Source organism: Geotrypetes seraphini, chromosome 2 (genome assembly GCF_902459505.1).
Source record: "Geotrypetes seraphini chromosome 2, aGeoSer1.1, whole genome shotgun sequence".
Classification (NCBI taxonomy): Eukaryota; Metazoa; Chordata; class Amphibia; order Gymnophiona; family Dermophiidae; genus Geotrypetes; species Geotrypetes seraphini.
Window position 1 is genome coordinate 12,524,851 of NC_047085.1, and position 27,617 is coordinate 12,552,467.

General features: G+C 47.2%; 1 protein-coding gene across 3 annotated transcripts in view; it reads left to right on the plus strand.

Annotated features, from left to right (window-relative positions):
- The window catches only part of PYCR3 (pyrroline-5-carboxylate reductase 3), a 95,510-nt gene that overhangs the window by 17,042 nt on the left and 50,851 nt on the right, over window positions 1-27,617 (plus strand). For all 3 annotated transcript variants that reach the window (XM_033933417.1, XM_033933420.1, XM_033933418.1), the window contains exon 2: window positions 1,238-1,302. In XM_033933417.1, the coding sequence (XP_033789308.1) occupies window positions 1,238-1,302 (65 nt within the window). The remainder of the gene's footprint in view (window positions 1-1,237; window positions 1,303-27,617) is intronic.

The following is a 27,617-nucleotide window of genomic DNA, read 5'->3' on the forward strand; positions in this document are numbered from 1 at the left end:
GGGGGGCGAAATGTGTGGGGGCGAAATGTGTGGGGGCGAAATGTGTCTGGGGGCGAAATGTGGGGGGCGAAATGTGGGGGGCGAAATGTGGGGGGCGAACCTTCCGGATCCCGTTACATACACAATATCTGTCTCCATAAAAAAAAAAAGTCATGCCAGTCCCCACTCCCGATGGCGTTCCCCACCCCCAACGATGCCCCCGAACAAGAAAAAGAGACAGGAGAGATGCCCACTCCTCCTGCCTCGGTCACCCGGACCTCTCCACACTCCACACTCCCAATACCCTACTACCACGTCACTCAACCTTGACCTCTCCACACTCCCGACCAACACCACCACCGCGAACTTTGTGACCTCTTCGGACACCCTCTCCCTGCAAACATTATGGCCCCCAACCCCCCCGGTGAACATCGCAACCACCCAGGACCTCCCTCCCCCCCCATTGAGCACTGCAACCCTGGCTCCCCTACCCCCCACCCCGAAGATCCTTGGCAGGAGGGATGCCCATTCCCTCCTGCCACTGGCTCCACCCATACACACCCCGAACCTGCCCTGTAACTTATTTTGTGGAAGGGAGCAGGAGGGATGCTCAGTCCTTCCTGCATCAGGCCCGCCTCTCCAAAATGGCAGGCCTTCCCCTTCCCAGTGCATCCTGGGATGCACTGGGAGGGGCCTAAGGCCCTGATTGGTTCAGGTGCCTAGGGCCCTCCCCTATAGGGGAGGGGCCTTAGGCACCTGAACCAATCAAAGCCTTAGGCCCCTGCCAGGCGCATTCTGGGATACCTAATTTTTCCTATTTGCATTTTTAAAATTAAATTCTTTTTATCGGTGTTTATCAATTACAAAAGCCCTAGTTATATTAACAGAGAAATATCACAGCATATAAGAACTGTAAAATCATCTAGGCTATCCATTCCTGATGAAATATATACCTGGGAGCCTAACTGATCTCAGCTTTGTAATCTCATTTTTGTATTCATATATTCTCTGCTTATCCCATGCTTTCCTTGTTTAGTTCTGTTGCAGAAGATGGTACTTTAACTTAAAAATATTACCAGTGCCCACATAACAGTGTTTCACCACTAATGATGATGTGTTGGCATATATTTTGGAGGTGTATAAAGAATAATGGGCCTTATTGGGGGAGGCTATTTTTGTTTTATTGACTTCCCTGTAGGGGCTCTCTGGTACCCTTGCTAATTTACTTTTTTTTTTGTATTTTTAAAAAAATTTTAAGATCAAATCCAGGCCACAAATGTCCTTGTGAGTGCTCCCTCAGACAAAAATCTACTAAAATTCAAGGTAAGAGTACAGCTCTCTGTTTAGTGCTTTTTTATTTTAGCTAATACTCTTACCTCTCAATGAGGTGTTCTTTTGTACACACATATGCTCTTCTGTGGTGACATGTTTGCTTTCTAAGGAAAATGCAGTGTGCCTTGGAAATTGCAGATGTTTCTCAAGAAGCACATTTCTTAATACAGGCAGTCCCCAGGTTAAAAATGAGTTTCGATTTTTAAACCATTCTTAAGTTGAATTTGTATGTAACTCGGATCCTGTATAGTATATTAAAACACATTAAACATGAAAGCAACAGTCCTCAAAATAAAGTACTATAGTTTAAATAGAAAGAAAAGATAAAATGTTTATACTTACTCTCGTTCTTCATCTGTCCCACTGATCCCTCTCCACCACAGTATTCAACATTTCTCCTTCTCATCTCTCTTCCCCATGCATCTGTACCTCACACCTCCTCCACCACGTCCAATATTTCTTTCTCCATCCCTATTCCCAACAATTCTCTTTCATTTCCCCATGTGCACCATCTCTCTTTCCCTCTCAGTCAGACAGCAATTCCCAACAATTCTCTTTTTCTATTCCTTTCCCCACCTCAGCATCTCTTTCCCTCACTCCCTACATTCTTTCATCCTATGTCTCAAGTTCATGTTCCCCTATCTCCCTCCATTCTGTGTCCCAGGATCATGCTCCTTCCGTCCTTTATCTGAAGTTTGTGCTCCATTCCTTTCTTCCTTCTATGTATCAATGTGACCCTCTTTTTCCCTTCCAGTCCTAATGTGACCCTTTTCCTTTCTTCCATGTCCCAATGTGCTCCTCGTTGTTCTTTCCTCCCTCTATGCTGTGCCCAAAATTCATGCCTCCCTCCCTCCTGCATGTGTTTACCTCCTTAGGCCGGCTTCCTCCTCCCAGCCACACTAGTCTTCACAAAGCTGTGGCCATGGTTCCTACACCTACACGCGGCCCATGGCTGACCCGGAAGCATTCCTTCTGACATCAGAAAGGAAGGCTTCCAGGTCATCCATGGGCTGTGGCTTTGTGAAGACAAGTGTGGCTGGGAGGAAGGAGCTGGCCAGAGGAGGTACAAATTTGGGACACAGCACATAGGGAGGGAAAGACAACGAGGGGCATGTTGGGACATGGAAGGTAAGAAAAGGGGCATGTTGAGACAGAAAGAGAGGAAGAGGGGCACATTGGCACAAGAAGGGAGAAGCAGGGTCACGCTGGGATGCAGAAGGAAGAGAGGGAGCAGAAACTTCAGACAAAGGAAGTAAGGCAGGAGGGAGCATGAACTTGAGACACAGAATGGAGAGAGGAGCATGAACTTTTCTTTTCCTATCTTTTCTTTCTATTTAAACTATCATATTTTATTTTGAGGACTGTTTCTTTAATGTTTAATGTTTTTATAGACTGTGTACTGTACAGGATCTGACTTGCATACAAATTCGACTTAAGAACAGTTTAAAAAATGGAACTTATTCTTAACCCAGAGACTGCCTGTATATCTAATTGGCAGCTAAAATACTGTATTTTTCGCTTCCTAAGATGCACTTCCCCCAAAAAAAACTGGATGGAAAAGTGGGTGCGTCTTATGGAGCGAATACAATTTTTTTTTTTTTTTTTAAACACCTCCCCTACCACCTTTTTTTAAAAAATGCCGGTGGTCCAGCGCAGTCTCACCAGGAGCTTTCCACGCTTCTGCTGGACGGCTACCTCCTTTGTTGCTGCAGTGCGGCGAATAAGGCAGGAGCACAAGCTTTTTGCTTCCTGCCTGATCCCGCGCCACTCCTTGAATGGCTGCTGTCAGTTCTTGTGAATCGCAAGAACTGACGGCAGCCATTCACAGAGTGGCACGGGACCAGGTAGGAAGCGAAAAGCTCGCGTTCCTGCCTTATTTGCCACTTTGCAGCAACAAAGGAGACAGCCATCCAGCAGGAGCGCGGAAAGCTTCTGGCAAGACCATGCTGGACCACCGGCATTTAAAAAAGGTATGGCGGGCTGCAGATCACCAGACACACATGCGTGTAGAGGAGGAAAAACCAAGAAAAAAATAATTCTGAACCAAATTTTTTTTGCTTGGTTTTTCCTCCTCTACACGTTGGTGCGTCTTATGGTCAGGTGCGTCTTATAGACCGAAAAATATGGTAATTCCCAGAGTGTTGGGGATATATATTTTTTCTTCTTTTAAATTCAATTTTCAATATTATTACATATATAAAGAAACATAACAAAAATATAAGCCATGACTTAAATGCAAGAAAAAATATCATTGCATCAGATTAAAATCCAATCATTATTCCAAAGAAATTGGGAGTAGGGATAAAAAATAAAATGTACAGAAATAATTGGAGGAAATTAAGCTATCAGGGGATATATTTTTTAATTCCAATCACCCAACTTGACATATAGATTTTGAACAGTTGGCAGTTCTATAATTCATTTCCTGTGCAAACAGCATATTATTCCTTACAGATGGGTTGTGTACCCCAACTTGTGAATTAGATTGTAGAAGGCATCAATCATTTTTCTCAGCTGCACCTCCTTGTCTCCCTGGGCAGTGCCCTCTCTCTTCAGTCTTAACTTGTACAAGAAAGTTGAGAAGATGTCTTTATCTCAGGACAAGCAGGCCTATATTCTCACAGATGGGTGACGTCACCACAGAGTCTTCGGCGGACCACTTTAAGAACTTAAAAAGTTCTTGAATCCCTACCGCGCATGTGCGAGTGCCTTCCCGCCCACCGGAGGTGTGCGTTCCGACAGTTATTTAGTTTCCGCAGAGCTAGTCAGTTGGCTCTTTTTGCTTGTGCATTTTCAACTGCCTTCTCGCTCGCACGGTTTCATTTTTTTGATCTTTTTTGATCGTACTTTGTTGTTTTTTGTTATATTTTATTTTATTTAGTTGTTGTTAGTTAAAAAAAAAAAAAAATTTACGTTTTCGTTTTCACAAACACGGCCCGGCGGGGCTTTTTATCAGACTCAGCCTTCGGCTTTTGATTTGGCTGAGGCTGTTTTTTCCTCGATGTCACGTCCATCGACAGGTTTTAAAAAGTGTAAATGCTGCGCTCGTCCGATTTCTATTACAGACCCTCATTGTTGGTGTCTTCAGTGCCTCGGGCCGGATCATCGGGCGGAGACTTGCGCATGCTGTTCCACTTTACAGAAAAGGACATTAAAAAATCGTCAGCTTCAACAACAATTATTATTTGGTACCGGCATGGAGGGTGATTCGGCATCGACCCAGGTAGTGGAGGCTACGCCGAAGTCTTCATCCCAGCACTCAACATCGCAGGATTCTCCGTTGGTGTCAGTGAGTAGGCCGGCTAAGAAGCCTTCCCCTTCCTTTTCAGGGTCTCAGGTCACTAGTGCAGAGACCCAGGTTTCTGGACTGCTTACGAGAGAAAATTTCACATCAATTTTCTGGAGCTCAGAGCGATGTTTTATGCTCTCAAGACATTTCAGCATCTCCTTTTCCCTCAGACTACTCCTTTGCACAGACAATCAAGTAGCGATGTATTACATCAATAAACAGGGAGGCACGGGGTCTCTCTTGTTGTGTCAAGAAGCTCAAAGGATTTGGACTTGGGCGACAGCTCGCAATCTGTTCCTCAAAGCGGTTTACATTCAGGGAGAGAAGAATTCTCTAGCAGACAATCTCAGCAGAATCCTTCAGCTCACGAATGGACTCTCGATGCTGTCACTCTTCAGTCAATTTTCACTCAATGGGACACTCTACAGGTGGACTTGTTTGCAGCTCCTCACAATCATCAGCTGCCCCAGGTTTGCTCCAAACTTTACTCTCCTCTCCGTCTGGCGGCGGATGCATTTCTTCTGGATTGGACAAGTCGGTTTCTGTATGCCTTACCTCCTTTTCCTCTCATGCTGAGAACGCTGTTCAAACTCAAGCAAGAATCAGCCACCATGATTCTCATTGCTCCACGGTGGCCCAGACAACATTGGTTTTCCCTTCTTCTACAACTCAGTTCCAGGGAACCCATACCACTTCCAGTGTTTCCTTCTCTACTCACGCAGAATCAGCAGTCCCTTCTACATCCCAATCTGCAATCTCTGCACCTGACAGCTTGGTTTCTCTCGGCTTGAGATCTTCTGAATTACCTCTGTCTCAACCTGTTTGTGATATTATTGATGCGTCTAGGAAACCGACCACTCTACAATGTTATCAACAAAAGTGGATTCGGTTTTTTTCCTGGTGTTTACTTCATCATCATCATCATGATCCTACTTCATTGGTAGTGGAATCAGTGTTGAATTGTCTTCTTTTTCTGTTGTATTCTGGTCTTAAATCCACATCCATTAGAGTTCATCTCAGTGCTATTACTGCTTATCATGCTCCAGTACAGGGTAAACTTCTTACTGCTCGTCCTTTGATATCCAGATTTATGAAGGGGCTTTTTAATGTGAAACCACCTCTCAAGCCTCCACCTGTGGTCTGGGACCTTAATGTAGTTTTGTCCAGTTTGATGAAGCCTCCGTTTGAACCAATGGACATGGCTCATCTTAAATTTCTTACCTGGAAAGTAGTTTTTCTTATTGCTCTCACCTCTGCCAGGAGAGTCAGTGAGCTACATGTACTGGTAGTGGATCCACCTTTTACTGTTTTTCATTATAAGGTGGTTCTCCGTACTCATCCTAAGTTTCTTCCTAAAGTTGTCTCTGACTTTCATCTTAATCAGTCTATTGTTCTTCTAGTGTTTTTTCCAAAACCTCATTCTCTACCTGGGGAACGAGCTTTGCATACTTTAGACTGTAAGCGGACTTTGGCTTACTATCTGGAGTGCACAAAGCCTCACAGAGTATCTCTTCAACTTTTTCTTTCTTTTGATCCGAATAAGTTGGGTCGTCCTGTTTCCAAGAGGACGATTTCTAATTGGCTTGCTGCCTATATTTCGTTCTGCTATGCTCAGACCGGACTGGCACTGGAGAATCGTGTCACAGCCCATAAGATTCGAGCTATGGCGGTGTCTGTTGCTTTCCTCAGATCTACTTCAATTGAGGAAATCTGCAAAGCTGCCACTTGGTCCTCAGTTCATACCTTCACTTCTCACTATTGTCTGGATGTTTTTTCCAGACAGGATGGGCACTTTGGCCAATCTGTTTTGCAAAATTTATTTTCTTAATGGCCAACCTCCCTACCGTCCCATTTTGTTAGCTTGGAGGTCACCCATCTGTGAGAATATAGGCCTGCTTGTCCTGGGATAAAGCACAGTTACTTACCATAACAGGTGTTATCCAGGGACAGCAGGCATATATTCTCACATCCCTCCCTCCTCCCCGGGTTGGCTTCTTGGTTGGCTTACCTTAACTGTCGGACTGCACGCCTCTGGTGGGCGGGAAGGCACTCGCGCATTCGCGGTAGGGATTCAAGAACTTTTTAAGTTCTTAAAGTGGTCCGTAACGAGGGCTCCGTGGTGACGTCACCCATCTGTGAGAATATATGCCTGCTGTCCCTGGATAACACCTGTTACGGTAAGTAACTGTGCTTTTCCTTTGCACTGGATTTGTTATTTTCGGATCTCAATCAGATCTTTTTTGAGGCTTCACTGTGCTAAGAGGTTCGTAATAGTCCTGGGACAGCTCTGCCTGGGAGAAAGGTCAGATGTTTGGGTCTGTAGCCAGGAGGACCGCACTTTTGAAAGAGCACCTGCCTGGCTGGCCTGCTCTATATTTGGAAGCTGGAGGAGAGGTCTCCTGGGAGTGGTCCTTAGAAACATAGAAACATAGAAAAATGACGGCAGATAAGGGCCATATAGCCCATCAAGTCTGCCCACACTATTTACCCACCCTCTTAGATCTTCTGACTTCTTAAGTATAATTGTAATTATACTGTCACTCTACTGACCCGCTCATTGTAATTATACTGTCACTCTACTGACCCGCTCATTCAAGTCCTAGTGACCCTATCCTTGGCATGACCTCGTAGGGATCCCACATGGGTATCCCATTTGTTCTTGAAGTCTGGGATGCTGCGTGCCTCGACCACCTGCACTGGAAGCTTGTTCCAATGCTCGATCACTCTCTCCGTGAAGAAGTACTTCCTGACGTCTCCACGAAACTTCCCTCCCCTGAGTTTGAGCGGATGTCCTCTTGTGGTCGAGGGTCCCCTGAGAAGAAAGATATCGTCTTCCACCTCGACCCGTCCTGTGATGTACTTAAATGTCTCAATCATGTCTCCCCTCTCCCTACGCTCTTCAAGAGTGTAGAGCTGCAATTTGCTCAGTCTTTCCTCGTACGGGAGACCCTTTAGCCCCGAGACCATCCTGGTGGCCATCCGCTGAACCGACTCAATTCTGAGCACATCCTTACGGTAATGTGGCCTCCAGAATTGCACACAGTACTCCAGATGAGGTCTCACCATGGCTCTATACAATGGCATTATGACTTCAGGTTTCCTGTTGACGAAGCTTCTCTTGATACAACCTATCATCTGCCGTGCTTTAGATGAAGCCTTCTCCACTTGAGTGGCTGCTTTCATGTCAGCACTGATGATTACTCCCAAGTCTCGTTCTGCCGTAGTTCTGGTTAAAGTTTCTCCATTCAAGGTGTAAGTTTTGCAAGGATTTCCATTACCGAGATGCATGACCTTACATTTCTTGGCGTTAAAGCCCAGCTGCCATATCAAGGACCAATTTTCTAAAGTACGCAGGTCTTGCTCCATAGCATCCTGTAGATTATAGCCGTTTACTATATTGCATAGTTTGGCGTCATCAGAGAATAAGGTTACTTTGCCTTGAAGCCCTTGAGTCAGATCCCCAATGAATATGTTGAAGAGGAGTGGGCCCAGGACCGAACCCTGTGGCACTCCGCTAGTCACCTCCGACATTTTAGAGAGGGTACCGTTAACTACCACCCTCTGAAGTCTGCCATTAAGCCAATCTTTAACCCATGCAGCTAGAGTCTCTCCTAATCCCATCGATTTCATCTTGTTCAGCAGCCTGCGGTGTGGGACGCTGTCGAACGCTTTGCTGAAGTCCAGGTACACGACGTCCAAGGACTCTCCTGAGTCCAGTCTTCTTGTTACCCAGTCAAAGAAGTTGATTAGATTTGACTGGCATGACCTACCCTTGGTGAATCCATGTTGGTTGGGATCCCGGAGATTTCCCTCGTTCAGGATCGTATCTAATTTATACTTAATTAGTGTTTCCATGAGTTTACACACTATTGAGGTGAGGCTTACCGGTCTATAGTTTGCAGCCTCAGCCTTGCAGCCCTTTTTATGTAGAGGAACGACGTTGGCTGTTTTCCAGTCTAACGGAACTTTCCCCGTACTTAGTGAGAGATTGAAGAGCACTGCCAACGGTTCTGCCAGAACGTCTCTCAATTCTCTGAGCACTCTTGGGTGTAAATTGTCCGGTCCCATGGCCTTGTTTACCTTTAGCCTTGCCAGTTCGTTGTAAATGTCCCCAGGTGTGAACTCAAAATTCTGAAACGGGTCATCCACGTCTTGTTTTATCATCAACTGTGGTCCGTGTCCCGGTGCTTCGCAGGTGAAGACTGAGCAGAAATATTCATTTAGTAGTTCTGTTTTTTCTGAATCCGCCACCGTGTAGTTTCCGTCCGGTTGTCTAAGGCGTACTATACCGTCTGTGTTCCTTTTCCTATCACTGATATACCTAAAGAAGGATTTGTCCCCTTTTTTAATGTTCTTTGCCAGAGTTTCTTCCACTCGAAGTTTGGCCTCCCTAACTGCTGTTTTGACCATTGTCCTTGCCCCCATGGAGTCAGGCGCTTGAGCGTAGTCTGATCAGACTTCATTACTGGAGGTCAACTGCATTCTCCCTTCCCCAAAGAATCGTGTGGAAATGTTAGGGGTTGAGGGTTTCAGGTTTTTGAACCTTAATAAAAGGAAGCCTGAAGAGACAAGTCGCTGAAGCCATCCGTGCTTGTCTGTGGCAGAAATTCCTTCTCCTTTTCCAGCTGTAGTAAGAAGCTGATGCAAGCATAGCACATGGCAATTCTGTGAGTACCATTCATTACTGTCTATGGGAAAATCTGGGTGTGTCTGAATTAAGCAAACCTAAAGGTTTCTAAGGTTGCCCCAAGGGTTCCTCCATCTTTAAAATCCTATTTTGATAATTCTTGGAGTTTTAGTTTTGCTCCCACAGGCTGTTTTTGGTGCCAGAATCGCTGCTGCTATGGCCATCTTGCATTTCTCAGTTTTATTTTAAAAGCCTCTTTATGCCTCCAAAATACCTCAATTTTGGTTTAAATTGATTGTAATGGACTCCTCAGGTGATTTGACCACTATGTCATGCCAAGTTTGTACTGGATGGGACACTGAAAAGCGTCCATGTGCTGCGGGGCATACAAGAGGGGGCAGGAATTGTGGGCTTAGCTTCCTCTGTTCCCTCTGTGGGTTATGAGTCGCAGAATGAGCGAGAGTTGGGTCTCAAATCCCTGTTAGAGCCCTTAAAATGCGGCTATGTGTCGCTGCCAAAACACTTGAGGAAGCACCTGACCCTGAGAGGAGGTGAATATCAGTCTGGCAGAGGTCATAATCAGGCTCAAGGAATGGGCATCGGCATGACAGATGAGGTTAGAAACATAGAACATGACGGCAGAAAAGGGCCACGGCCCATCCAGTCTGCCTACATTAATGGCCCACCCCCTAACTACCTCCATGAAGAGATCCCACATGCCAATCCCATCTTTTCTTAAAATCTGGCACGCTGCTAGCCTCAATTACCTGTTGTGGAAGATTATTCCAGCGATCAACCACTATTTCGGTGAAGAAATATTTTCTGGTGTCGCCATGAAATTTCCCACCCTTAATTTTCAACGGATGCCCTCTTGTTGCCGTGGGTCCTTTAAGGAAAAAGAGATCCTCTTCCACCTCGATGTGGCCTGTGACATATTTGAACGTCTCAATCATGTCTCCCCTCTCTCTGCGTTCCTCGGGTGAGTACAGCTGCAACTTACCCAGTCGTTCCTCATACTGGAGATCCGTGAGTCCTGAGACCATCCTGGTGGCCATTCGCTGAACCGACTCAACTCTCCGCACATCTTTTTGATAATGCAGCCTCCAGAATTGTACACAGTATTCCAGATGGGGTCTCACCATGGATCTGTACAACGGCATTATGACCTCGGGCTTATGGCTGACGAAACTTCTACGGATACAGCCCATGATTTGTCTACTCCTGGATGAAGCTTTCTCCACTTGATTGGCAGTCTTCATGTCTTCGCTAATGATCACCCCCAAGTCACATTCAACTACAGTCCTTGCTTGGATCTCACCATTTAGGGTGTAAGTCCTGCATGGATTTTTGCCGCCAAGGTGCATGACCTTGCATTTTTTTGGCATTGAAACTTAGTTGCCAAGTCTTTGACCAATGCTCCAGCAGGAGTAGGTCCTGCATCATACTGTCGGGCATTGAGCTTTTGTCGGGCACTGTGCTTTCATCTGTTGTGCAGTTGCCTACTATGTTGCATAGTTTGGCGTCATCGGCAAATAATATAATTTTACCTCGAAGCCCCTCAGCCAAGTCTCTTCCGAAGATGTTAAATAGGATCGGGCCCAAGACCGAGCCTTGCAGTGGCGGCGACGGCGGCCTTAGGGGTATTTTAAAGTTGAAGGATGCAGCGGCGGCTCCTCAAGATCCCCGACTGCATTGGACTTCCGACGCAGGTGGGGATTCGTGAGAGGATCCGCTGCCACTTCTTCAATGGTGTACCAAGTGGGGGGGAGGGGGGCGGTCCTGCCCCCGCCCCGGCTGTGCACCCCTCCTAAGGCTGCAGTCGGAGAGACAATCGCTGCCTGGCTGGGCGGAACTTCCTCTCCAACAGCAGAATTGATGTCGGAGGAAGCAGAGAGAACTTGGGGCAGCCGCGGCAGTGGCTTTGAGGCCTGTTTCCCCCGATGGTTGCGGCGGTGGCTTTGGGGCCTGTTTCCCCCGATGGATGCGGCGGTGGCTTTGGGGCCTGTTTCCCCCAATGGTTGCGGCGTTGGCTTTGGGGCCTGTTTCCCCCGATGGTTGCGGCGGTGGCTTTGGGGCCTGTTTCCCCTGATGGTTGCGGCGGTGACTTTAGGGCCTGTTTCCCCCGATGGTTGCGGCGGTGGCTTTGGGGCTGTTCCTCCGATGGTGGCAGCTGTGGCTTTGTGGAGGGTAGGGAGAAAGAAAGAAAGAAAGAAAGGGGGCAGGCAGGGAGACAGAAGGAAAACAGAAAAAAGGAAAGGGGGCATCAAGAGAGAAAAAAGAAAGAAAGGGCAGGAAGAGAGGAAGAAAAAGTTAGGGGAGGGAATGAGGTCTGGAGGAGAGGAAGCATACAGGCTGAAAGAAGGGAAGAAAGATTGGATGCACAGTCAGAAGAAGAAAGTGCTACCAGAGACTCATGAAATCACCAGACAAGGTAGGAAAAATGATTTTATTGTAAATTTAGTGATCAAAATGTGGCTGAATTTATATATGCTGTATATATTTTGCACTATGGCCCCCTTTTACTAAACCGCAATAGTGTTTTTTAGCGCAGGGAGCCTATGAGCGTCGAGAGCAGCGCTGGGCATTTAGCACAGTTCCCTGCGCTAAAAACTGCTATTGTGATTTAATAAAAAGGAAGGGGGGCATATTTGTCTATTTTTGTATGGTTGTTACTGAGGTGACAATGCATAGAGTCATCTGCCTTGACCTCTTTGAAAAAAACCCAGAATAGGAATGATAATTAACATTTTCTCAGTGTATAGTGTGCTTTGTGTTTTTTAATTTTATTGTTGGTAGATCATTTTGACTTGGTTATTTTAAAGTAGCTCGCAAGCCCAAAAGGTTTGGGCACCCCTGAGCTAGAGCGTTGAAGCTGTGTATTTCTATTTTATCCCCCCTTTTACAAAACTATGGAGCGTTTTTTAGCACCAACCGTGGTGGTAGCAGCTCTGATGCTCAGAATTCTATGAGCGTCAGGGCTGTTACCACTGTGGCTAAAATCCACACTACAGTTTTGTAAAAAGGGGGAGGGATTAGTTTGTGATGACATATTCCATACTAGGCGAAGGTGTTTTCTGTGTTCTGTGTGTTCGAAAGACATGGTTTTCTGTTAGGATTGACGGTGTAGGATTGATCTGTGCTGGTCTGGCTTGTTTAGTTTTTCAATGGATGTATTGATGTACTGCTCACTGCAATATGTAAGATGCTTTTTCGTAGGTACTCATGTGTGACGTGTGGCTTGTTACTAAAAATCATGTTTTTCGTACAGATTGGGGGGGTGCCAAAAAATGATGGGCCCCGAGTGTTACATATGCTAGGTACGCCACTGTATGTAAAGACACCAGAAAGCTGGCGAAGCAAAAACTTTAAGTAAATTGTTATTCTTCTAAGTTTTGAGTATTTAACCCTCCCACAATCTCACGGGCACTAGTTTCAAGTTTCAAATTTATTGAGATTTTGATTTAAACAGCAATATCAAATATTTTCAATGCGTATAACAAAAATAAATTTGGGGAAATAAATAAAACCATTTGAACAATAAACATACAAACATATCCATGGATGATTAAAAATACATAAAGAGTACAAGGATAAACTACATTTGTTTAAAAATGCATCCTCTGCGCCTGCTCATAAATTTGTGGAGTATGTAACTTGTCGCTCACGCATATTTTTTTTTGCACACACCTCATCAATCCTTAGAGGGAACATTGGGCAGGACCTTCCCTTCGTAAAACCATGTTGATGGGGATCTCGTAGATTCTCCTCGTTCAGGATCATATCCAATTGGCGTTTGATTAGTGTTTCCATAAGTTTACTCACTATCGATGTGAGACTTCACCGGTCTATAATTCTCAGCCTCCATCCTGCATCCCTTTTTGTGGAGTGGAATGACGTTAGCCATTTTCCAATCCAACGGGACTCTTCCTGTACTTAGGGAAAGATTGAAGAGTGCGGTTCCGCCAGGACGTCACTCAACTCCCTGAGCACCCTGGGGTGTAGTTTGTCCGGTCCCATAGCTTTGTTCACCTTGATAGCTCCTCATAGACACTGCTGGGCGTAAACTCAAAATTTCGAAACGGGTCTTCCGAGTTTTCCCTCGTCGGCAGCTGAGGGCCAGATCCCGGCACCTCGCAAGTGAAGACCGAGCAGAAGTATTCATTTAAAAGTTTGGCTTTGTCGGAGTCTGATTCTACATAGTTCCCGTCGGGTTTCCTAAGGCATACTATCCCATCTGTGTTTCTTTTTCTGTCACTAATATACCGGAAGAAGGACTTATCGCCCTTCTTGATGTTCTTCGCAAGGTTCTCCTCCATTCGGAGTTTGGCCTTCCTGACTGCCGTTTTGACCGCTTTTGACTTGGCCAGATAGTCTTCCTTGGATTCTCGCTTCCCTGATTGTTTTTAGAGGATCAACGCTCTTTTCTTCTTTTTTATGAGGTCTGAGATCTCCGCAGAGAACCACTGTGGTCTATTGTTTCTTCGCCGTTTACTTACTGATTTGACGTAGCGGTTGGTTGCTTCGTGTAAGGTTGATTTCAGAGTTGACCACATTACCTTTACATTATCTGTTTCGGCATGGTTTTGCAGTGCCCGATGGACGAAATCTCCCATGCTTTCGAAGTTTGTGCCCTTAAAGTTGAGGACCTTGGTTGATGTGCTTGACTTAGTGAAACCTTTCCTGAAGTTGAACCATATCATATTGTGGTCACTGGAGGCCAACGTATCGCCTACCGAGACCTCTGTGACACTTTCTCCGTTGGTGAGTATTAGGTCTAGTATTGCCCGATCCCTAGTGGGCTCTAATACCATTTGTCTGAGTCTCGCTCCCTTTATAGAGGCTAATAGCTTCCTGCTGCCGCTGGTCGTAGCGGAAAGATTGTTCCAATCCACATCAGGCATATTGAATTCTCCTAACAATACTGTGTCTCCATGCAAAGTGATATTCTCAATGTCTTCGACTAATTCTATTTCCATGTCCTCCTGTTGCCTTGGAGGTCTGTATACTACACCAAGATACAGGCATTTGTCCTTCCCCCTAGCCAAATTCACCCAGAGGGATTCCCCAGTGTACTAGACATCTGCGATTTTGGTAACTTTGATGTCCTCTTTAGTGTATAGTGCTACCCCTCCTCCCATTTTGCCTTCTCTGTCCCGCCGAAGTAAGTTGTATCCTTGTATAGCCATATCCCACTCATGGGAGTCTGTGAACCAAGTCTCGGATATCGCCACCACATCTAGGTCGGCATTCCTCATTTCCGTCTCTAATTCCAGAATCTTATTGCCCAAACTGTGGGCATTAACGTACATAGCCCTCCATACCTTATGTTTGCTATGTCTCTGTGTAGATATTCCTGCTTGAGCTAATTGGACTCCTATAATACTGTTTGCAATGTGTGTACTTACCTCTGACTCGGAAATGCAGTGTGTACTTACCTCGGACTCAGAAATGGATTGGCAACTTACCTCGCCAAGTTGGTTACTTGCGCCAGCACATGAGTGGGAACCCTCCCCCAACTTACCTAGTTTAAAGCCCTACGAAGTAGGCGGGCTAGTTGGTGTCCAAAGACGTTCTTTCCCCTTCTGGTCAGGTGAAATCCGTCAGGTTCCTGTAGTCCTTGCAGCGCCTCTCCATGGTTCAGGAATCCGAAGTTCATCTCCCTGCACCATCCATGCAGCCAGTCGTTTGTCCTCTGGATACGATCCTCCCTGGCTCTCCCCTTGCCACTCGCTGGGAGGATCGAGGAGAAGACCACCTGCGCTTCCATCCTCCTCAGCTTCTCATCCAGGGCTCCAAAGTCTACAGGTATGTTTTCCGTGGTGTTCCTGGCAGTGTCGTTCGTTCCAACTTGGATGAGAAGCATGGGGAAGTGGTTCAACGTGGATAAGCATGGGGAAGTGGTTCAACGTGGATAACTGTAAAATGATGCATGTCGGTAACAAAAATCTCATAGAAACATAGAAACATAGAAAGATGACGGCAGATAAGGGCCATAGCCCATCAAGTCTGCCCACACTATTTACCCACCCTCTTAAGTCTACTGACCCCCTAAAGAATAATTGTAATTATACTGTCACTCTACTGACCCGCTCATTCAGTCCTAGTGACCCTATCCCTTGGCATGACCTCGTAGGGATCCCACATAGGTATCCCATTTATTCTTGAAGTCTGAGATGCTGCGTGCCTCGACCACCTGCACTGGAAGCTCGTTCCAATGCTCAATCACTCTCTCCGTGAAGAAGTATTTCCTGGTGTCTCCACGAAACTTCCCTCCCCTGAGCTTGAGCGGATGTCCTCTTGTGGTCGAGGGTCCCCTGAGAAGAAAGATATCATCTTCCACCTCTACCCGTCCCGTGATGTACTTAAATGTCTCAATCATGTCTCCCCTCTCCCTACGCTCCTCGAGAGTGTAGAGCTGCAATTTGCTCAGTCTTTCTTCGTACGGGAGACCCTTTAGCCCCGAGACCATCCTGGTGGCCATCCGCTGAACCGATTCAACTCTGAGCACATCCTTACGGTAATGTGGCCTCCAGAATTGAACACAGTATTCCAGATGCGGTCTCACCATGGCTCTGTACAGTGGCATCATGACTTCAGGTTTCCTGTTGACGAAGCTTCTCTTGATACAACCTATCATTTGCCGTGCTTTAGATGAAGCCTTCTCCACTTGAGTGGCTGCTTTCATGTCAGCACTGGTGATTACTCCTAAGTCTCGTTCTGCCGTAGTCCTGGCTAAAGTTTCTCCATTCAGGGTGTAAGTTCTGCAAGGATTTCCGTTGCCGAGATGCATGACCTTACATTTCTTGGCGTTGAAGCCCAGCTGCCAGATCAAGGACCAACTTTCTAAAGTACGCAGGTCTTGCTCCATAGCATCCTGAAGATTACAGCCGTTTACTACATTGCATAGTTTGGCGTCATCAGCGAATAAGGTTACCTTACCTTGGAGCCCTTGAGTCAGATCCCTAATGAATATGTTGAAGAGGAGTGGGCCCAGGACCGAACCCTGTGGCACTCCGCTGGTCACCTCCGACATTTTAGAAAGGGTACCGTTGACCACCACCCTCTGAAGTCTGCCACTAAGCCAATCTTTAACCCATGCAGTTAGAGTCTCTCCTAATCCCATAGATTTCATCTTGTTCAGCAGCCTGCGGTGTGGGACACTGTCAAACGCTTTGCTGAAGTCCAGGTACACGACGTCCAAGGACTCTCCTGAGTCTAGTCTTCTTGTTACCCAGTCAAAGAAGCTTATTAGATTGGACTGGCATGACCTACCCTTGGTGAATCCATGTTGGCTGGGATCCCGGAGATTACCCTCGTTCAGGATCGTATCTAATTTGTACTTAATTAGTGTTTCCATGAGTTTGCACACTATTGAGGTGAGGCTTACCGGTCTATAGTTCGCAGCCTCAGCCTTGCAACCCTTTTTATGTAGAGGAACGACGTTGGCTGTTTTCCAGTCCAACGGAACTTTCCCGGTACTTAGTGAGAGATTGAAGAGCACCGCCAACGGTTCTGCCAGGACATCTCTCAATTCTCTGAGCACTCTTGGGTGTAAATTGTCCGGTCCCATGGCCTTGTTTACCTTTAGCCTTGCCAGTTCGTTGTAGACGTCCCCAGGAGTGAACTCAAAATTCTGAAACGGGTCATCCACGTCTTGTATTATCATCAACTGTGGTCCGTGTCCCGGTGCTTCGCAGGTGAAGACTCAAGCATGAGTACAGGATGTCTGGGGCGGTACTTGGAAAGACTTCCCAAGAAAGGGACTTGGGAGTTCTGATCGGCAAGTTGATGAAGCCGTCTACGCAGTGTGCGGTGTCGACGAAAAGGGCAAACAGAATGCTAGGAATGATAAAGAAGGGGATCACGAACAGATCGGAGAAGGTTATCATACCGCTGTACCAGGCCATGGTGCGCCCTCACCTGGAGTACTGCATACAGCACTGATCGCTGTACATGAAGAAGGACACAGTACTACTCGAGAGGGTCCAGAGAAGAGCGACTAAGATGGTTAAGGGGTTGGAGGAGCTGCCGTACAGTGAAAGATTACCAAAACTGGGCCTCTTCTCCCTCGAACAGAGGAGATTGAGAGGGGACATGAATGAAACATTCAAGGTACTGAAGGGGATAGACTTAGTAGATAAGGACAGGTTGTTCACCCTCTCCAAGGTAGGGAGAACAAGAGGGCACTCTTTAAAGTTGAAAGGGGAAAGATTCCGTACAAATGTAAGGAAGTTCTTCTTCACCCAGAGAGTTGTGGAAAACTGGAACGCTCTCCCGGAGGCTGTCATAGGGGAAAACACCCTCCAGGGATTCAAGACAAAGTTAGACAAAGTTCCTACTGAACAAGGACGTACGCTGGTAGGGCTATTCTCAGTTAGGGCGCTGGTCTTTGATCGAAACGGCCGCCGCGTGAGCGGACTGCTGGGCATGATGGACCACTGGTCTGACCCAGCAGCGGCACTTCTTATGTTCTTATCTAGGTCTGGTCTTTGACCCCAATTTGGTGGCCTGTTGTATGCAGCCTACCAACAATATAAAGGGGTACTTGCAGGGAGGAAACCCCTTCACAGTCTGTGGAGATGCAGAAACCATAAGTCCAGTCAGAAAAGGACTGGGATGATATGGGGTCAGATACTTTGCTATTGCTGTCCAAGAAAACATCCTCCTTGGAGGATGATGCTAGGGTCCATTTGGAATATTGCATTCAATTCTGGTCTCATCTCAAGAAAGATATAGTGGCACTAGAAAAGGTTCAAAGAAGAGCGACCAAGATGGTAAAGGGGATGGAACTCCTCTCGTATGAGGAAAGACTAAAATGGTTAGGGCTCTTCAGTTTGGAAAAGACACAGCTGAGGGGAGGTATGATTGAAGTCTACAAAATCCTGAGTGGAGTAGAATGGGTACAAGTGGATCGATTTTTCGCTCCATCAAAAATTACAGAGACTAGGGGACACTTGATGAAGATACAGGGAAGTGTTCTTAAAACCAATAGGAGGGCATTTTTTTTCACTCAGAGAATAGTTAAGCTCTGGAACGCGTTGCCAGAGGATGAGATAAGAGCGGATAGCATAGCTGGTTTATGTTTAAATTTGTTTTTATTATCGTCAATAATCAACCGACATAAAGTACAAGTCATACATAAAGCAATACAGAAGAAACATACCCACCCCTTCCCACCCACCCCCCCACCCCCCCAAAGGGAACAGCCCATATCATACATGCCTGTGTGTATTCACTCCAACAATCGAGCTTTCGCTACAGGAGACAAAGTGGAACAAAATGGTCTCCAACAATGGAGAAATAGCACCCCTTTTTTGGAATGCATGTCCAGAACATCTTGTCTTTCATAACCAGCCCAATAAATCATCTGAGTCCGCCAATGTGAGACAGTGGGCGTCTGAGGTGACAACCAGCATTGCAAAATGGTCTTTATGCCCACCAAGATCGCCCTTTGGACAAATGCCTTTACTCCAGGCCTAATTGGGTCCAGTGAGAATTTCAATGTGAAGAGGAAAGTCGACGTCTGTGTCCAGGAGCAGTTCCATAGGGACTGTATGATGAGCCCTATGCGCCGCCAGTAGGCTTGAATACCAGGGCATAACCAGAACATGTGTCCAAGAGTTGCTCCGACCGCCGCACATCTAGGGCATCTAGCTGAAGTGCTGATGCGGGCTTGGTAGGCTCTAATGGGCGCCATGTAAGCGCGAACCAGAAATTTATAGTACCGTTCCCGTTCGGTGGCTGCCACCAGGATACCTTTTCCCAATTTAAAGCTCCTCTGTAGCATGGATTCAGTGATTGTGGTTTGTAAGTCCAAGGACCAGGATTCGGCCAGAGTTCTATAATCAAGTTCCCCCGCCAACCCCTGCAGGTAACGATGATAAACACTAAGCGGGGTGGGATCTTGCGTTGTTAAGCAGAGGGCTTCAGATAATGTGTCTTGAACAGTGTCCGATAAGGCCAATCTGGGTAAGGAGTTCACATAGTACAATAGTTGTCCATAACTCAACCAATCATTAGCAGTTAAGATATGTGCCTCTATCAATTGCTGGAACGAGTGCAGGGTTCCATCCGCGTTTAATACCTGAGACAGATAAAACACCCCTCCCTGGGCCCACCTAGAAGGGGCCCCCAGACCTATTCCAGGAGCAAAAGCAGCATTGCCATGTATTGGCAAATATGGTGTCACATCCGGTCTGATGTGCAATTGTTTACATAGTTTCTTCCAGGTTTTCCTCAACGGAACTAGTAATAACTCCCCATAATGCTGTGTACGCACCGGTAATGTGGTAGTATGCAGTAAATAGCTGCAATGAAAGGGGTTAAATGCAAGGCATTCAATCTCAGCCACTGAAAAATGAGAGGTCCTACAGAGCCAATCATTAATATGTCGGAGTTGGCATGCCATATTCATTCTCCCCAGATGTAATAGTCCAAGACCTCCCTGGGATGCAGGTAAGAAAAGTGTACGGAGGGGTATACGTGCACGTCTGCCGCCCCACAAATACCCATTTAGTGATCTGTGAAGGGTGCAGAGGTGACGTTGTTGTAACAATAAGGGTAGTGTCTGAAGCAAATACAACCATTGGGGAATAATCATCATGTTGTATAGAGCTATTCGACCCAATAGAGATAAAGGGTAAGAGCGCCAGGCTCGTAATCTTTGTCCCGTTTGCTGGAGCCGGGGGAGTACATTAAGCTTGTATAGTTGAGTTAGGTCTTGCGGGATCCATATCCCCAGATAACGCAAGGACTTTGATGCCCATTCCAACTGAAAGGGCCCCTGCCAGGAGATTCGGACTTCGTCTTGTAAGGGCATGACTAAGGACTTCTGCTTGTTTAGGATTAGGCCGGAGAATATATGGAACTCGTCCAATAATTCAAGAGCTCTAGGCAGGGATTGCTGGGGGCACGCCAGGGTCAGCAAGATGTCGTCAGCAAATGCTAATACTCGCAATTGGGATGCTCCTTCTTTTAATCCAACTAAGATGTCGTCTCTTTGAATCGTTCTAAGGAGAGGTTCAAGGTATAGTATAAATAGTAATGGCGACAAAGGGCAACCCTGGCGTGCCCCCCTGCCCACCTCAAAGGACGGTGTGAAGACTCCATTTACCAATATGGATGCCGTGGGGGTTGTGTACAGTGCTCGCAATGCGGCTAGAAAATGTCCGCCTATACCTACATATTCAAGAACTGAAAACAAGTAGGGCCAGAGGACCTGATCGAATGCTTTGGCCGCATCCAGGCTCACCAAAATGCCCCCAACGCGCGATTCCTGCGTCCTAGCCATTGCTAAAAGAGTACGTCGTACGTTGAGGACAGAATGGCGACCCCGAACAAAGCCTACCTGTGCCGAGGATATGATGTGTGAGAGAAGCGGAGTCAGTCGATTTGCCAATAATCGGGATAGGATTTTTATGTCCACATTGAGCAGGGATATAGGCCTATAGGAGTCAACCTCCTCCCTGGATTTATTCGGTTTAGGGATCAATGTAATGGTGGCCGAGTTAGCATAAGCCGGGAAAGCTCCAGTGTCCGACACCTCCTCGTAGTAAGACATCAGTGATTCACAGAGCTGAGGTGACAGCATTTTATAGAATTCCGCCGAGAACCCGTCTGGGCCCGGGGCTGTGCAGGAACGCAAGGTCTTAATGGCTCTCTGGATCTCTTGGCCCTGCAATGGTCTGTTCAGAGCTTCTCGTTGATGTTCAGTGAAGCAGGGCAGGCCGGCATCAGTTAAGTAATCTAGTACATCGGGGCCTGAGTATGGTCTGGGAGTCGCATAAAATGTCGATAAGTGCTGATAGAACGTGTCCGCAATGTCCGTCGGTGAGGTGTGATAAGTATTGGGACCATGTCTAACTTTTGGAATATATCTGGAGTCTTGCCAATTCTTTGTTAAAGAGGCAAGCATCCGGCCCGGTTTGTTTCCATACCTATGAAATTTATATTTACGGTAGATGATAGAGCGTTTAGTACGGTCATGTATTAGTGTATTGAGAGCTACTTGGGCTACATGGAGTTCGTCCCTCAGAGCATTAGTAGGGGAACTCAGATACTCCGCCTTCAAGGCTGAGCATTTTCCTTCCAAGCTTATAATACTAGCTGCTATGCGTTTATTTCTTGCCGCAATGTAAGCTATGATGTCTCCCCTGAGGACCGATTTCGCGGTTTCCCAAAATAAACATGGTTCTGTACGATGTTGTGCATTAGTCAGTAAGAAGTCTTCCCAGCGTGCTCGGAGGTAGGCCCCAAAGTCCGGGTCCTCATGAAGGTAGGATGGGAATCTCCACCGGCGGGTTCCTAGAGGTGGTTGTCCCCAACCCAAGTCTATCCAAATGGGACAGTGGTCTGACACCTCCATTGGGCCTATAGTAGCTGCAGAGACTCGGACAAACCAAGACTCTGAGACCAGTACATAGTCTATGCGTGAATATGAACCATGTACTCGCGATTGATGGGTATAGTCTCGCTCTGTTGGGTGAAGCAGTCTCCACGGGTCCACCAAACCTAGTGATTGGCAAAGAAAGGGAATACCCTTGTTTAAATTTGGCACCGTCGATGATTGGGAGCCGGAACGATCTAAAGAAGTGTCCAGTACCTGGTTAAGGTCCCCAGCTATTATCAAAGGCAGTGAGGGGTCCTGCAAGCCCAGGGATACTAATTTATCAAAAAATATTTGAGAGTACGTGTTTGGTCCATATACAATCAGCAGCCGGAAGTCCGTGCCCTGCATTGATATCTTTATGAGTAAATATCTACCCTCAGGATCCTCAGAAAGTAACGTTACAGAGCAGTGTAGACCCTTACGTATCAGCAGACATATCCCGGCTCTTTTCCCGGAGGTAGAAGCCGAATAGACTGAACCCACCCAGCCCCTTTGCAATTTTTGATGTTCTTCCCGGGTCAATTTGGTCTCCTGGAGGCACGCCAGATCAGCCCTATGGTGCTTTATCTGTCTCAAGAGCTTTGTACGCTTAATTGGTGATGAAATCCCCGACACATTCCATGACAGAATACGGAGAGAGTGATCACCCAGGGTCAAAACACCAACAGCTTGATCCATCCAGCTGCGAGTATTCTACACCCAGGCGCCCAGCCTCACCTAGGTGAATGATAATGTCCCTGTAGTATCTGGTAAACAGGCAGAAATGAACGTACCACTTCCCCAATAACATTTCAATAGGCTGTTCCCCACACATCTGCTCCCTCCCCCCCTTACCCCCAGAATACCCAAAATCCATATCCCCGAAGGAATATGTGGAGGGTCCGAAAATGGCGCCTCGCAAGACCCCACCCCTACCCCCGCAAACAGTGAAACAATTGTGCCCCCATCATGTCAAACTTTCATCTAGTCTGTATTATTCAACATTACGATTGCTGGAACCACCGTCTGGTGCAGGAAGCGTTGCCACTCCGTCCGTTCCTATGTCGGCTCTGATGTTAGTTGTACAGTCTTGTTTATATAGTCAGCGGCTGCCAAGGCCTCGGTGAACACGTGCCAGGAGCCCTCATGATGAATCTTCAAGACCGCTGGGTATATAAATTGAAAACGATGCTTGTTTTCCTCCAGCTTGGCACACAGTGGGTAGAAGGCTTTTCTGCGTTCGGTGAGAGCCGCTGAATAATCCTGGCTTATCCGAATTGCAGAGCCTCTGAACTTCACTGCGTCGCGTTTAGTGCGGTACTGTCGCAGGATCTCCAGTTTGTGTCTGTAGTTGAGGATTTTCACGATCACCACCCTGGGCCTGGAGTCCCTAGTCGGACGGGGGCCGAGGCGATGTGCTCTTTCCAGGCACAGTGGGCCCAGAGATGTTGTGTCTGGGAATTCCAGCTCCAGCCAGCCCTCCAGCTCTGCAGTTAATTGATTGTCGGGTATAGTTTTGGGCACACCCATAAGGCGCAGGTTCCCTCGGCGAGAACGGTTCTCTAGATCATCTATTTTAGCAGCTTGTAACTGAACCGTCTCTTGCAGGGCCGAGAGATCCATTTCGTGTGAGTTTAGGGTGTCTTCCGCTGCCGACACCCGGTGCTCCAATTCGGTCGTTCTGGCCGTCGTGTCCGACATAAGCTGTTCAAGCCTGGTCATTTGAGTTGTTAGGGCTTCCATCTGGGGGCCCAGGACCTGCGCCACCGCCGCCTTCAATTCCAGCAGTGCCCCAGCCGAGAACTCCGTGACCGCCGTTCCGGATGCGGCCGCCATCTTGCCCGCCCCGGGACTCGCACGCTCTCTGTCTTTGCGCGCTGGTTTCGCGCGTGCCGCCTCCTGGGAACGGGTTAAATACCGTTCCATGCGGTCTAGCGTTTGTTGCCAGGCAGTCTTCGCTCTCGGGCGGTCCAAATGTCGGCGGTATGTGCGGGGGCAGAGACGGGGACTCGGAGCTGAGCGGGAACGCGTCCTCACTCGCTCATGGCGTCAGGTGACCTCTTATAGCTGGTTTAAGAAAGGTTTAGACAAGTTCCTGGAGGAAAAGTCCATAGTCTGTCATTGAAAAAGACATGGGGGAAGCCACTGCTTACCCTGTATTGGTATCAGGGAATATTGCTACACCTTGGGTTTTGGCCAGGTACTAGTGACCTGGATTGGCCAGCATGAGAATGGGCTACTGGGCTTGATGGACCATTTGTCTGACCCACTAAGGCTATTCTTATGTTCTTATTCTGATTCACAATTTGGGGCAGACAGCTTGGAATCAGTAGCAGCCCTAGACCAAGGAGAGAAGCCGACGATGCAAAGACTTTCAAACCATTGGATTTAGCTGCAGTTATTATAGTTTCTTTGCGGGAATTGGAACTAGAGTCTCGGCTTTCACTGTTATGCAGTACCAAGTCACAGTCCATGTGCCTCTCTTATTACCCAAAGATTACCAGGATGATAATGGAGCATTGGGACATGCCAGAAGTTCCCTTAACTGATGCGAAGGCGATTACAAAATTGTATTTCATGGCTTCAGAATTTTAGCAGTTTTCACCACCTAAGGTGGATTCATTGGTAGTGTAGGCTATTAAACGGACTTCGCTGCTTAGTGAAGGGGAAGTGATCCTGAAAGATATGCAGGATTGAAGAGTGGATTTGGTCTTCAAAAGATCCTGGATGAGGAGAATCTACGGGATCCCCGTCAACATGGATTTACTAAGGGGAGATCATGCCAATCCAACCTGATCAGCTTCTTTGACTGGGTGACGGGGAAGCTGGATATTGGGGAGTCCCTGGACATCGTGTACCTGGACTTTAGCAAAGCATTCGATAGCGTACCACACCGCAGGTTGCTGAGCAAGATGAGTTCTATAGGATTAGGTGACACATTGACGAAATGGGTTGGGAACTGGCTTGGAGGTAGGCTTCAAAGGGTAGTGGTAAACGGCACCCCCTCCGAAATGATAGAGGTGATCGGTGGAGTGCCACAGGGCTCAGTCTTGGGCCCAATCCTATTCAACATCTTTATAAGGGACCTGGCAGAAGGGCTTCGAGGTAAGATAACATTATTCGCCGATGACGCCAAACTAAGTAATGTAGTGGGCAAAAGCACAACGGACGAAGATTCAATGCCCGACAACATGATACACGACCTACTCCTACTGGAGCGCTGGTCTAGGACCTGGCAACTCAACTTCAATGCCAAAAAATGCAAAGTTATGCACCTGGGCAGCCAAAATCCATGCAAGTCCTATACCCTTAATGGCGAGATCCTAGCAAAAACGGTAGCAGAACGAGACTTGGGGTAATCGTCAGTGGGGACATGAAGCCTGCCAATCAAGTAGAGCAAGCTTCATCCAAGGCAAGACAAATCATGGGTTGCATACGAAGGGGTTTTGTAAGGCGGAAGTCATTATGCCTTTGTATAGATCAATGGTGAGGCCCCACCTGGAATACTGTGTGCAATTCTGGAGGCCGCATTATCGAAAGGATGTACTGAGGCTGGAGTCAGTGCAGAGAATGGCCACCCGGATGGTCTCGGGACTCAAAGATCTCCCATACGAAGAAAGGCTTGACAAATTGCAGCTTTACTCGCTCGAGGAGCGCAGGGAGAGAGGGGACATGATCGAGACGTTCAATTATCTTACGGGCTGCATCGAGACGGAGGAAGATATCTTCTTTTTCAGGGGCCCCACGACAACAAGAGGGCATCCATGGAAAATCAGGGGCGGGAAACTACGAGGTAACACCAGGAAATTCTTTTTCATTGAAAGGGTGGTTGATCGATGGAATAGTCTTCCACTGCAGGTGATTGAGGCCAGCAGCGTGCCTGATTTTAAGGCCAAATGGGATCGGCACATGGAATCTATTCACAGGGCAAAGGTAGGGGAGGGACATTAGGGTGGGCAGACTGGATGGGCCGTGGCCCTTATCTGCCGTCTATTTCTATGTTTCTATGTTTCTAATTTGAGGCTCTGGCTTTAGGCCTTAAAGGTAGTGGCAGCTTTATCCTTTGTGGTGCGAGCCTGACACAAAATGCTATGTCAGAATCCGGACCACAAAGGAGGCAGTGTGCTGGTGCCCCCCTCCTTGACATCATCTGGCAGCTTATACTATCTCCGCCTGCAGAATGCTCTGGATCAGGCAGTAGGCAGGCGATTTAGCATCTAAAGCTGCTTTCAGTGCAATAGATGTGTCATTCTAGAAAAGCGGGCTATCTCCCCATGACCACGAGCCATCTGCAGAAGGATTCCACTCTGGAACCAGGAGTGCTCATACAGCTGACTTGTGCTTAGCAGCCAATTCTAAGAAGTCACATTGGTGCCAGGTTGGCATCTTATCTCCCCTGCATAAGAGGGAAAGTTTTGGAGTTTTGGGAGACTTGGGTGCATATTTCTTCAGACCAGTGGATAGGATGCTGGACATAATCTAAGAGAGCTTCAAGCTCAAATTTTATCACCCATATAGTGACCTCTTCTTGGATTCTCCGGGGAGAAGACTGGAGAAGGCTGCCAAGGTCAGAGTGACTGTGCAAAGGCTGTTACAAATTGGAGCCATAGAGCCAGACGCAGACTCAAATTCAGGGAGATACTCTATATCAGTGTATCACAAACTGTTCCTCCTGAAATTTCATGTGTGCCATGAGACGCTGAGGAGGAGAGGCGCCGGCACTGGCTGACTGCCTACACCTTCACGATTGGCTGGTCAGGGCTCTATCCTTGCTAGACTGCCGACAAACATTTGCTTAGGTAGTCCAGCTCTTACAGGTTCTGGGGTGGATTATCAATTTCAGAAAGAGCCATCTGGAACCAATCTAGTATCTGGAGTATCTGGGAATCCTGTTCAGCATTGCAGAAAGCCAGGTGTTTCTTCCAGAGCCCCACAAACCAAAGATTAGACGTCAGATCTTAGACATCTTGATGAAGCCGGTTACTACAGCTTGGCATTATCTGCAGGCTCTGGGGTTTATGGTGGTGACCGTAGAGGTGATTCCACAGGCAAGAGTACACCTGCACCCCCTGCAGAGTTCACTGCAGGCACGTTGGTCTCCTGAGTCGGATTCACTCTAGCAGGAGTTAGCCTGAATGGCGAAGGTGCAACAAATCTTGAAATGGTGGCTCCAGATGAAGTTATTACCCAAAGGCATTCCTCTCTACATAAGAACATAAGAAGTTGCCTCAACTGGGTCAGACCAGAGGTCCATCGCGCCCAGTGGTCCGCTCCCGCGGCGGCCCATCAGGTCCATGACCTGTGAAGTGTTTTCTGACTAATCCTATAACCTACCTCTACTTCTATCTGTACCCCTCAATCCCCTTTTCTTTTAGGAACCTATCTAGACCCTCCTTGAACCCCTGTAGCGTGCTCAGAGTCATGGGTGATGCTAACAACAGATGCAAGTCTCTATGGCTGGGGTGGTTATTGCTAGGATCTCCCAGTACAAGACCGATGGCTGCCTTCATAGAAGACATGGTCCATCAACAGACTGCATTTGAGAGCTATTCAGTTAGCTCCCCCTCTTCTTCCAGACACAGCTGAAAGGCAAGGCATTCTCGGATAATGCTACACCGGTGGTTTATGTCAACAGGCAGGTCTGAACCAAGATTCTTCTCTGAAGCTGGATACCCAACTGTTTCAGTGGCCAAAAGTTCACTTGCAGGCAATAACAGTAGCGCATATTGTAGGAAAGAACAATGTCCAAACTGACTATCTCAGCAGGTGGATGCTGGATCCAGGGGAATGGTTGTTATTACAGTGAGCGTTTAACTGCATTGGGGGGTGACTGATGTTTGATCTTATGGCGTTGGCAGACATCAAGAAAGCCCCACAGTTTTTCAGTCGTAGATTTAAAACAGGAAAAGTTGGACACTCATACAACCTTGGCCAGCAAGAGAACTGCTCTACATGATCCCATCATGGCTGATAATAGGCCAAATCATTTGCAGAATAGTGAACCATCGGGGATTGGTAGTCTT